Source organism: Polypterus senegalus, chromosome 1, assembly GCF_016835505.1.
Source record: "Polypterus senegalus isolate Bchr_013 chromosome 1, ASM1683550v1, whole genome shotgun sequence".
Classification (NCBI taxonomy): Eukaryota; Metazoa; Chordata; class Cladistia; order Polypteriformes; family Polypteridae; genus Polypterus; species Polypterus senegalus.
The window spans coordinates 255,658,740-255,671,732 of record NC_053154.1 but is presented as its reverse complement, the minus strand read 5'-3'; the positions used below and the strand labels follow the sequence as shown (position 1 = coordinate 255,671,732).

General features: G+C 37.2%; 2 protein-coding genes across 2 annotated transcripts in view; both read left to right on the top strand.

Moving 5' to 3' along the window:
• Positions 1-7,211: 7,211 nt before the first annotated feature.
• slc18a3a (solute carrier family 18 member 3a) lies at positions 7,212-11,320 on the top strand. Its single transcript, XM_039772325.1, has one exon. It carries the CDS (start codon positions 7,829-7,831, stop codon positions 9,377-9,379), a length of 1,551 nt encoding a protein of 516 aa, XP_039628259.1. The 5' UTR covers positions 7,212-7,828; the 3' UTR covers positions 9,380-11,320.
• Positions 11,321-12,012: 692 nt separating this feature from the next.
• Positions 12,013-12,993, top strand: part of chata (choline O-acetyltransferase a) — a 40,963-nt gene continuing 39,982 nt past the window's right edge. Inside the window, exons 1-2 of the mRNA XM_039742148.1 lie at positions 12,013-12,209; positions 12,699-12,828. Coding sequence (XP_039598082.1) covers positions 12,766-12,828 — 63 coding nt within the window. The 5' untranslated portion in view covers positions 12,013-12,209; positions 12,699-12,765. The remainder of the gene's footprint in view (positions 12,210-12,698; positions 12,829-12,993) is intronic.

Below are 12,993 nucleotides of genomic sequence, written 5' to 3'. Positions count from 1 at the left end.
AAAGCTATTTAGTGCCACAAAAATTGTCCAAATCTCTGAGCACATGACTTCTCCAAATGTTAGTGTAGTCAGGTGTTCCAATGAATGAGATGGAAATACATGTTTGGGTTGGAGATGCCCTGGCCTATAAGGCATCCAAAGTTTGGCTTGCTGTTCTCAAGAAACATTTCTTCCAATGAACCATATTCTGATCAAAAGAAATTTCAGAAGACCTTATAGATAGATAGATAGATAGATAGATAGATAGATAGATAGATAGATAGATAGATAGATAGATAGATAGATAGATAGATACTTTATTAATCCAAAGGGGAAATTCACATACTCCAGCAGCAGCATACTGATAAAAAAACAATATTAAATTAAAAAGTGATACAAATGCAGGTAAAACAGACAATAACTTTGAATAATGTTAACGTTTACCCACCCGGGTGGAACTAAAAAGAGTCGCATAGTGTGGGGGAGGAACAATCTCCTCAGTCTGTCACTGAAGCTGCTCCTCTGTCTGGAGACGATACTGTTCTATTATTTTACTATTATTTTTCATATAAGAAGAATTTTAGAAATGCATAAACCTGGAAAGTGCTACAAATGCAATTGCAAAGACTGGGCTGTTCATTAATCTACAGTAAAACAAATCATCTAGAAATAAATGATATTGGATACTGTTGAAAAAATTCAAAGGAGTGGGTTCCCTGGAAAGATCAGAGCAGGAGTGCAGTGTACAATGCTGAAGGGATTAAAAAAAACCACAATAGTATTAAGAAAGGAGCTGCAATCTCCTGAACTTTCCAATATCTGCAATCTTATGTCCACTATAAGAAAACATTAAGCAACAATGCTGTTCATTGAAAAACATCACAGAGTAAACCACTGCTCCCCCCAAATAAAAAACATTTGGCATGCTGCAGGTTTACAAAGGTCCACCTTAATATTCTAAAATGCTTCTGTCACAATGTTCTGTGGATGGATGAGACTAAAGCTGAATTCTTTTGCAGAAACATGCAATGCTTAAAGGAGAAAAAGCACCACACATCAACACCACAGCCTCATCCTAGTTGTGAAGCACAGTGGAAGGAGAATGATAGTTTGGGGAGGAGTTGCTGCCTTAGGTCCTGTGCAGCTTGGTGTCATATAGAGAACAATAAATTCAAAATTGTACCACGTTATTTTAAAGGAGAATGTCAAGGTAGGAGTTCATTACACAACAGTAAACAGAAGTTGATGAAACAAGACAATGACCTAAACATGTATGATAAGTCAGCCACAGATTTGCTTAAACAAAAGAAATTTGTGTTCTGAAATGGTGTGTCAAAGTCCGGACCTGAGCAAAAACTGATGGCATGATTTGAAGGCAGCTGTTCATGCAAGGAATCCTATAGTAAATAACTGAAAAAGTTTTATAAGGAAGAAGGGTCTTGAACTTCTCCTAACCATTGTGTGAGTTTGATCAGCAGCTACAGGAAAGTTTTTTTCTGCTAAAGGACGTTCTCACAGTTACTAAACATGTTAGCTCACATACTTTTTCTGGTCTTAACCAGAAGTGTTTTATTATTGTATTCTGTATTAACAAGAAGGACATTTGGTTGTATTAATAGGTTAAGTACAATTGTTTGTTTGTATCTATTATGGGAGTTAGCTGAAGATAACACCACATTTTTATGAACAGTTAATGCCTAAATCAAGGTAATTCCAAACGGTTTCTGAACTCCTTTGTTCTCCTTTGTTCTGTATGGTGCCCAACCATACAGTCAAGACATTCAGAAGCTGCCTATTTGAAGCCATGATCCCACTGTTCAGGCTTAGAGAGACCCACTGATGCACGAGAAATCTCCAGATGCCTGTGGGAAGACTGAACTTGCAAGCTTTATTGTCCCACACGCAAAACCTAAAGAATACTAAAATAATAATTTTTCCAGTTGATCTTCATGTATATCATGACAAACCAAAAGAAACAAATTGTGAAATATCCAACAGTCAGATAAAAAAAAAAAAAAAATATAAGGTGAATTAGTCTACGACTTACAAATTCTATTTTGGGCAGCACTTTGAAAAAGAGTGTTTGTTTTACATTCAAATGAGGTAAAAATGAATGGATAATGCTATTTAATGTTTAAACATGAGTCCAAAACTACGCATAACAATAAAATACATACACATTTTCTTTGGCTGTTTTTAACTTCATAATCTACTGTCTTTATAAATTTTCATTATGAAAAACAGACGGGCGGGGCGGAATAGCTTTTTCTTGTTCATTTAGCAGCGTTTAACTGCGTTCGTTTTCTTATCCTGAAGATGGCGCCACTGTAGCAGTGGAAAATGGCAAAGAGCTGTTCAGCTAACGTGGTGCTGAATGTGCCAAGCTACCTAACCCAGCGCAATATTTTCATTAAGCGCCACATTATTTACTGGTACTTGCTCTCAGTTTTGTGGTTCAGCGACAGCATTACAACAAAAATCCTCAAAATATGTTGTTAAAGGCATGTTTTGTTTTCAAACGTTCTGTAAAAACGTACGTTCTCGCGTAATTATATTCAGTTTATTGCTCTTATACTTTTGTAGGGATCCATGAAATATATTTGGCACAATATGGTGCAAAAACATCAATATTGAGACCATATGGTACAACATCTGTGCAGAAGACACAGATGAATGAGTACATAATGATAAACACTGTATAAATAAGAAACAATGCGTCAGATCGGAAACATTCACTTTGGAAGGATGTTATCCGTACAAGTAACGAAACAATACAATTAACGTAACTACCGAATGATCAGCAACAAAAACACAACTAAAGAGCAAAGTAGTGCAGAACTGTGACTTTTGAGGTTCTAGTACAGTACAATGGCTCGCGCACAAAGATGTTTTTCTCAGTGGATTTTACTCACATGTCATCTATGAAGATGGGTGCTTGTGCTTGGATCTTCATAGTCCGAAGAGTAAAATTGTTTCTTTGTCTGAAGCACTGTTAAAAATAAAGGTGCCATAGTGGATTTTCAGAACGACTGCACAGTGAACCATTTTTGTTTCCAAAAAGACCTATGCAAATGAAGGTTCCAAAATTAACATTTTTTTTATTTAGATCTGGAATAGGCGCCATACAGAAAATGACCATGAAACAGATGGTAATAGATTTGTGAAATACCAATGGGTCGTGATTTAAAAAGGACTCTTGCTGCATACAATGCCACAGGCTAAGTTCAGATTTTCATAATTTGTTACTCCACACCATGCATTCGTTTTAGATTGTGTTTCTTTATACCCTCCCAGACTGAAGTGGTATTTGGTCAGGGGAACCCATACGGAACCACACAACCCATGAAAAGAGCAAAATAGTGCCATTGAAGAACTAAGAGTGTGGTTTAGCAGAGAGGAGATACATCGGTACTTTGATAACACTAGCAACATGGCAGGGAAACAAGCTGTTGCAAAAGTGTATAGGAGATGAAAGTTTTAGACAGTGATATCCTCACCCATGCTTGCCCCTAAGTATTGGAGGGAATACCTCTAGCTTTGAAGTGAAACCACGATTATCACACGCTGCTCTCAGGCCTGGCGATCTTTGATCCTCTGCAATGACATTATCTTTGAAGGCTGAGAGGGTAGGTCGGTATCCACTGGGCTTAACTCGAAGTTAGTTGGTACCGAAAGTTAGTTAAAAAGTTAGCTTTTAACACCTGAAAATAAAAAGCGCTATTGAGGCTTTATGATTAAGAAAAAAAAAATATTCGTCCCTTTAAGAGTCCATTTTAATATACACATTATGGCACTATGTAACCAAAGTGTTATAATCATAAAAATATTACTTTTATACGGGGACTGAGTACATGGAAAATGGAACTTTGAACTAGATAGATAGATAGATAGATAGATAGATAGATAGATAGATAGATAGATAGATAGATAGATAGATAGATAGATAGATTATCCCTGAACATTTGATAAAGTTCAAACAGATTCTGAGGCACATAAAGCACCATGAACACAGTAGAGATTGACTGAGAATACGTGCTTGCGTTTTTAGTTGAAAAGAGTAAACGTATTTCTGCGTTTTAGATTTGCGCGAATAATTCAAAGGAATATGTCAAATTGAATCCGTCTAATTTTCTGTCATATCAGCATTCACATCAGCTCGTCTTGATCTCTTGTTGTGAAAAAGATTAAAGCTCTGCAGGGATTTGATCGACAGGGATAACAGAATATGCAAAATGATAGGCAAGAGGAAAATTAAACGACTGGATTGACCGATACATCAACGGGGTTAATTCCTTTAATTGACGATTCACCTATTAAGAGTCCCTTAACTGCAAAGCTATGCAGGAATTGATTTATTGCACCACTAGGCGTGTTAGTTAGCCTCCTGTTGTTCAATTAGTGTCTCTTGAAATGAATACTGCATGCGAAAACCTGAATTAAAACTCAAACGATGCATATATTTGAGACTGAATATTCCCTTTGTGAATAAAGCAACTTATTTTTTTTTCTTTCCAGACTGAAAAGACTCCATCGTGCTAAACAAAATTTAACAATGATTACATAATTATATATATCATACATGATTATTTCATTAAAGTGTAAAGAAAATTAATGTAGCAGATTTGTATAAACATGTTATATTTCTTTAGAAGTCTTTATTTAGAGTTGTACTTTTTATTTATTTTTTTTATTAAAATCCCTCACGTGAAATTTGTTAGCATATTATTTACTTAGACTACAGTTCCCACTGTCAAAAACAACATTCTCAACGTTTAAGTTGTTCTGTTTTGAAAAATGACACTTACCGTATAAATCTAATTAATGCATTCTTTTCCGATTGTAACTGCCCTTTAATTTTGGATTGTGATAGGCGTGGGTAGCATGGTGGCGCAGCGTTCTAGTTTCGAATTCTGTATTCTGTCTCAAGTCTGCACGTTCTACTCTGTTCTGCCTGAATTTTCCACCCACAATCCCAAAACCGCCCATTTTACGTGTGTGTGTGTGTGTTTGTGTGTGTGTGTTCGAAGCCTGTGTGACGACGGACATGCGCCTGTTCGGGGTGTCGGGATAGGCTCACCCACTCAACTCCGCGACCTTCAGTTGGATTAAGCTGGTTTGAGAATATGCAAATGTATGTATGTGAGAGGCATTCGAAAAGTTTGCATTAAAGGTTTTGTTGTTTAAACTTGTGGCTTTAAGCTACTGCCATCATGATTCATCAAATTTACAGGCATTTTAAACAGTCATTGGGGAATAGAGCATTTAATCAGACTTCTAGTTGCAGCAGCTTAAGTAAATACCTCTCCGGCGTGGTGAATTGCTGATTCTGTCAACAGAGGACGCTCTTAGCACTGTAGAATTTCGAGGGCTGGCGTGCTCTCGATGCCTTTACTTAATTGTACTGCTTTAGTCTTGAAATTCTTCCCACACTGGTGTATCATATAATGGGTTATATTGGGATTTGCAATACCCAGAGTGGTGAAGTGTACAAATATTTCCACACAAATAAGTTAACAAATATTAAAACTGACAGACATTTTAAAGCAATGAAGTTCAGTTTACTTGGATCGTGAAAGCTGGAAATATTTTTCACTTTAAAGCGACAGTGCCAAAAAGGGCATCACTGATCCTCATTTATCGTTCACGTTCTGGTTCCACTACCTCTTTACTCGGTATAGGAGCAAAAAAAATTTAAAAAAAAAAATCGGCTACTCTAATTAAAGCTGATAACATTAGCTGAACAGAGAAATGGAACTTGGCAGTATACCAAAGTAAAAAGTGATTTATTTAATATCAAGTAAATGGTCCAGATCCTAAGGGAAAAAAGGTAGACTAAAACTGATTTGATTACATAACCGCCACTGCCAGAAGCTCCATCCCACCCATTACATTTTCTTAGGCAATTTGTAACTCTGCCTGTTCGTTAGAAATTGTTCTGACGTATGAGAGGAAAAGAGAGAGAAAGAAAAAAAAGCTTTAATACACTGGAGATTAGATGTGTCTGCAGTGTGTGAGGGTTTCCTGATATTTATGAGTCTGATCATTAAAACCTGGACAGAGAAGTCAATAACATTAAAGGGTTTCATAAAAGCCACAATTTAAAACGTTTTTTTCCATGAATACTATACGGAGATCAATTTAATTTAACTTTCATGTTCAGACTTTAAATGGAGCTAAATTCTGCATGAATATGTTTAATAATGGAAAGTGCCTCTGCATTATGAGATTGCATAAAAAATATTTTTTAAGCTAAACGTTTTAACGTTTGTCCCATCATCAGTCAGTCACTAATTGAAATGCAAAACGTTCTTAGCAGCAGCTACTTTCAGGCACTTCTGACATTTATTTATTTAGTTGAGTTTTCTCGATTGGTCATACATCAACTTTTTTACGCCTCTATCATTACAGAAGCCTAGAGAGCTGGAGCGTATCCCTGCAGGCCAAAGCACAAGGCAGGAACCATCCTAGACGGGACACGGCATCGGGTCTACGGCACGAAGCAACCCTGGACAGGACACCAGTCCCGTCCATCTCAATCATTCATTCAATCATGAAAATGACCATTGTTATTTCTGTTCTTAAGCTTTGCAAGATAAAAGAAGTTAGATGGACAAGACGAAGTCGCGGAGCTGACTGAATTTACCTTTTAAACACTGCGGCATAACATCGATAGTAAACTTGAGATGGATGCACTTTATAATTTTGCCATTTAAAAATTTCACTTGCCGTTTTCCTGTTGTAGCAAATCCGTGAAATTCTCACATAACTCAGCTGGTCACATTTTACAAGGATAAATACATCAAAGGAAATAACCACCCAAGCATTTTAGTGATTGATGTTGAGAGGTTGCGAGTGATGTATTATTTATGCTGTGATTCTGAAATAACAAAACAGAAAACTTTTTTTTTTAAACGTGACTGCCACTCTAAAGAAAGTCCAGTAAAGTACAACTTAAAGCAGACCGACATTCATATCTGACACATTGCTAATGTAAGCTGTTTGATAACATATACACTTATTAAAGCTGTTTTAGTCTGCCAACTGAAGCCGCATTTGATTATGCGACTCTTTTGCGTCTTCACGGGGCAAGCAGCACAGCCCTACGGTCCGCTCAGTTGTTATTGGGTAAGGTTCAGCCATGTGTTAATTTAGCATAAAAGACGCATCTGTTGAAGGAACCACTGGGGCTTCAGCTGAAACTGCGTCACCGCACATTGAAAAAGGAGGAAGAAAAAAAAAAGCTGTCTGATCAACAAACATGTAACACAAGCCAAGCCAATGGTAGCAAAATCAGAACTGGTGATCTCGGCTGAGAGCTGAGAACAGATCTGTCAGTGTTACAGGTGGCGGAAGATATGAATTTACGCAAGAGCAGATAACGGATTTTTTTCAGCGACTTGTAAAGTAAAAAATCAACTGAACAATTTCCCGGGATGGAAAATACACCAGCCGAAGAATAAATTCGGGTGAACGAAGATAAAGCAACATACTACAGGACGCCGTAACTCAAAAGTTGTGCCCCTGAAGGAATCGAAGGGACAGGACGACTTCAGTCCAAAGAGAAAACCGCATCATGACGAGCTGTTTGATAACAGAAAAGTAACCAAAGCTATGAAGAAATTCAGCGAAGGCATATCCGAAAAAGGGCAAACTGAAAGAAAGAAGGGGCGAAAAAGAAGCTGATGATCTAAATCTCGACGCTCCTCAGCCATTAACGGATAAGTAAGTGAACTGACTAAATATCGAGTCTAGCATAAAAGCTGAGAATTCCAAAGACAGTACTGAGGATCGGCACCTTTCGGTACGGCTGTGGAGAAAAGTTTCAGAAATTAACGAAAAAAATACAGCCATGGCTTCGGAAGAGACCACCGGTTTGGCAAAATCTGCTGCTTTGAAACTATCGGAGATGGGCGAAAGAACTAAACAACTAGGTACTGCTATGCAGGATCCTAATCGTCAGAGACGACTTATTTTGGTGATTGTCTGTGTGGCCCTTTTACTTGACAATATGCTATACATGGTTATTGTGCCGATTATACCAGACTACCTTAAAATTATAAACAACGACACCTCTTCCAGCACTTCCAAGAACAGTACCAGCAAACACTCGGGGGAAAACAACGACTTGAAGATAGGGATACTCTTTGCCTCGAAAGCCATTCTGCAGTTACTCGTGAACCCTCTAAGTGGCACATTCATAGACAGGGTTGGATATGATATACCGCTTTTTATAGGACTTATTGTCATGTTTTTTTCTACTTGCATATTCGCTTTTGCGCAAAATTACCTGACTTTATTTATTGCAAGGAGCCTCCAAGGACTGGGGTCCGCTTTCGCAGACACATCCGGTATTGCTATGATAGCTGATAAATACACCGAAGAATCAGAAAGAAGCCGAGCATTGGGTATTGCTTTAGCATTCATCTCTTTTGGAAGCTTAGTGGCGCCCCCTTTTGGTGGGTTTCTGTATCAATTTGTGGGTACGTTTATGCCATTCATGGTGCTCGCCGGGATCTCTCTGATAGATGGCATTTTGCTAATGAGCGTCATGAAACCATTCACGAACAGGACTAGAGAAAACATGCCGGTGGGGACTCCAATTTACAAATTAATGATTGATCCTTACATTGCAGTCGTGGCGGGGGCACTAACTACATGCAACATTCCCCTGGCCTTCCTAGAGCCCACTATAGCCAATTGGATGGAAACGAAAATGGGGACCACAAACTTTCAAATGGGGCTAATCTGGCTCCCAGCATTTTTCCCCCATGTTCTGGGTGTTTATATAACTGTTAAACTAGCGGCATCACACCCTAACTACCAATGGTTTTACGGTGCGCTGGGCATGGTTATCATTGGAGCCAGCTCATGCACAGTGCCAGCCTGTAGGACTTTTGGACAATTAATAGCACCTTTGTGTGGCATCTGCTTTGGTATAGCGCTAGTAGACACTGCCCTTTTACCAACCCTTGCCTTTTTAGTTGATGTGCGCCATGTATCTGTATATGGCAGTGTCTATGCTATAGCAGACATATCATACTGTGTTGCCTATGCCCTTGGTCCAATAGTAGCCGGGCAAATTGTTCATGATTTGGGTTTTGTCTCACTGAATCTGGGTATGGGTCTTGCCAATGTACTTTATGCACCCGCTCTTCTTTTACTTAGAAACGTGTGCCAAATGAAGCCATCTCATTCAGAAAGAAATGTCCTTTTGGACGAGGGACCTAAAGGTCTTTATGATACCATCAAGATGGAAGAGCGTAACGCAAAGAAAAAGGGGACTGGAACTTCTTCCAGAAACCACATGCCTGGCGACGAGAATGGCATTGATGCTTATAATCAGCATCAGACAAGTGGATTCTTTTCAGAAGAGGACTCCTCCGGCAACGAATACAACTAATCTGGACTGAATAACATCTACTAATAGCTGGGAATGTACTGTCCATATGTACAGTATCAGCGTGCAATACCATCGTCACCTAATCTTGACATGACGTGAAAATTGTTTCCAACATTTTTTTATTTTGATGTTAAACGTTACCACGTCATAAGGCAATGCAGATAATTTCGTTCAATCACATTTAATCAAATCTTGTAGTGACGGTCATGTAGATGTTTCACTGGAGTATTGTGCAAAATTTACTAACGTTAAAGGTGTACGTACATATTATAATGTATATCATTGTAAAAAGAACAATATGAAAATGTATTCCAACTATTTTTGGCTTATTAATAACGTATAATGAAAGGAATAATAAATATTGTAAATATCTATAGTGCCATTTGTACATTGAAACGACCTTTTGTCTGTTCTAGGGATAATATACGATTTGTAATCGTCATGCCAATAGATTTCATTGAAAAATGCAATATAAGCTTGATGAGAAGCGTTAAGAGTCATATAACAGACAGAAGATCGAACGTGAGTGCCAGCATGCTCATATCCTCTAGTTAATATTATAGAGACAACGCATAAACTGGGCAAAGGTGATTATCAAATATCCAAAAGACGTACCTTTAAGGTTTACTATTGATCTGTATGTATACGGAAATATCCTGTATTCTGAGTTTTAGCATCAATATCTGAACAATAATTAAACAGTTATCAGAAATGAAATTCTGCGTCGATTTTATTTGCATATGACATTTACAGCAATAAAACCTATTTTATCAAAGTCGTTTCTGATATCCATCAAAACTGTATAAGTAACTTGCTGTATTATTCCTTATAACGCAGAAAAAGTTGTTTTGTTTGAATCGTACTGGAAAGGGCATGATTTATCAGTATGTCTAAAATTAGATTTCTTCCAATATGATTATACAAAATAAAAACACAATGTTGTTGAATAAACGCATTCAAGCTGATGAACAAGCATGGCCCCACTGCATAAGTCTAAAGTGGGATATTCTCTGTCTGAAACTGAATGACATATCATATCTAAGGGTTTATAGAGTCGATTATTATTTTAAATAACAAAACAGTCTAACATCCTTACAACCTTTAGTCCAATTCAGCGTCGGCGGGGGTTGGAGCCCAGCCTGGCAGCTTGCGCTAAACAAAATATACTGTAAGTGTCTGTATGTTAAAAACTTAGTACCAAATTATAGCAATGCTGAATCACTCACACAGTTTTCCATTCCGGAAACGTACTTCTAAACATGAAACATTATATGAATTTATATAGTAATAAACAATCTGTATTTTAGCTGCCTAAAATGATACCAAATTATTATTAAATGTAACATATAAATAAAGATACGATTTAATTATTTATTTTTATAGCACTCCTCTCTGGGAAGTGAATAAAGTCCGGGTAGCAATATCCATGACTTTTCACAAAGTTTTAGAAAACGAAAATAAAGGACTTACAGTATGTTGCATGCGAATTGCGAGGGTATAACTCTCAGAGACACTTTCAGTGGCGTCTCATTTAAGGTTTCATTCGTATAGTCAATATTCTGAATTACCTTTAAATATCCTGAGGGAATTATGTACTCTATTTATTTTCATTTATTCTGCAAAGAGATACTTTTGAGGGAGCGACCGCCAGGATTCTACACATTAATCCCCTGGGAAAATTGTGTAAGGTTGTTACTGGCGCCATTCATTGGCATTCTCTGCAAAAAAAAGTGGACTGTTTACAAAGATTCGGTGCCAACCGTAAGCATCTAACTGATAAAAAGAACATTTAAAGGTTGCATGTGATGTGAGGAGCCTCAGATAACTTTTTATTGTATAGAAATATTTCCAGTTTTTGTTATTATATTTATTCTCATGAAATTATAACTGTTATTCCCGTGATTAACGTTGCTCAATAAATAACACATATGATGGCAATTACAAATTGTGTTGGTTTATTACTGGGTGGGCGTATTTACTTCTATTGTACTTTGCACTAAACACGGCGCACACACAAGTAGTTAAGACCCCCTGAATATATATATATATATATATATATATATATATATATATATATATATATATATATATATATATATATATATATATATATATGTATACACACATTTATGTAAGACTTATGTTGGTCATTTTGTTTCAGCTTATAAACTACCAATAAGGCAGCGTGTATTTTATTTAAAGATCCGTAATGTCTTTTGATCATTTATATCACATAGCTTATGAATGACACTACGTTGATCCAGAGTATTGCAAAAACAGTGGAATATTTTAAATATACTAGTGATGTTCAAGCGAAAATGGAAAAGCAGACTCTAGTAAATGGCATTTGACTGCATTCTGTTACTATAAAGTCATTTACCGATTACCAAAAACTATCACAAAAAAAGCAGAAGTGTCGGGTTAACTACTATATTTTACTGGTCGATCTCATAAGGATTTCCTTGAGCTCTTCTTCTATAATAATCCACCGAGCCCAGTTGCTCCTAAATAGTGGTGGGCTGGAAACCCACACTGACACTTTGCGATTTCCACGAATGGAATGCAGCGGGAGGAGCCTCACTTCAAATGTCGCTCACAGCCAGGAAAGGCATCTCTAACCACCTTGTCATGCTTGCTAAAGAAGTCCGAGCCAGCAAAGGATGAAACGGTGATGAGGACATGACCGAATGGAGACATCCAATTGTATAACTTACTGTCGCCTTTCTGATAAGGCTTCGTTGGCCCCCACCCTTCACGTACTTATATAACTAATATGGAAGGAGCATTAACTTTCCGCCTCTAGACAAATTGGATTTGCTCTCGAATCTAGGTAAGCCAAGTTTTTTGAAACCAACTGTTTTGCATTTAAATGTGTGACATTTACTGTCTAAATTGTGTAATTTATCATACGCGTAAGACGACCTTACAACTTTAAAGCCTGTTGCGCACCTGTGGAATGTTTAATTGTGCTTGTATTCACTTTTGTTTACGCTGAGTTCCTAGAACGAAGGTATGAACAACAAAATACAGTTGCTTCTGTAAAAGTTTAAAAATATCAAATTTAACGCATTTATGAGTTATGTTTACGAAATAGAAACCATGCTGTGATTTTATCACTCTTCATCTGCCAGACGCTATACTTTGAACTATACCACCTTCGCTTTTAACATCTAAGTTCGTTAGTTAGAAAGCGCACGGGAATAATGCAACACGAAATGTTTGCCGAAAGTCAACTTTTGCGCTCTGTCTTTCTCTGTTTCATTATCTTTCTATCATTCGGTCTTTCTGTCTCTCTCTCTCTCTCTCTCTCCATGTGCAGGGAAGAACAAGCAGTTAAGACCTCCTGAATATCAGCTTTATTCATTCTGTGGTGTATATGCACGAAAATGCCCGTTCTAGAGAAACACAAGGCGGAACAAGAAAAGTCCAAAGTGCATAGGGAGAATTACGTAAATGCAACTTTTTTTCATGTATTAAAATCAATCTATAATGGTTCTGAGATTTAAAAGTTTTGTTTTGGTCTCTGTTTTGAGGTAGTTATCAGTTTTATTTATTGTCTATCTATCTATCTATCTATCTATCTATCTATCTATCTATCTATCTATCTATCTATC

Bases quoted from the DNA above. Each gene is read 5' to 3' on its own strand.
- slc18a3a (XM_039772325.1), top strand. From the start codon at position 7,829: ATGGCTTCGGAAGAGACCACCGGTTTGGCAAAATCTGCTGCTTTGAAA.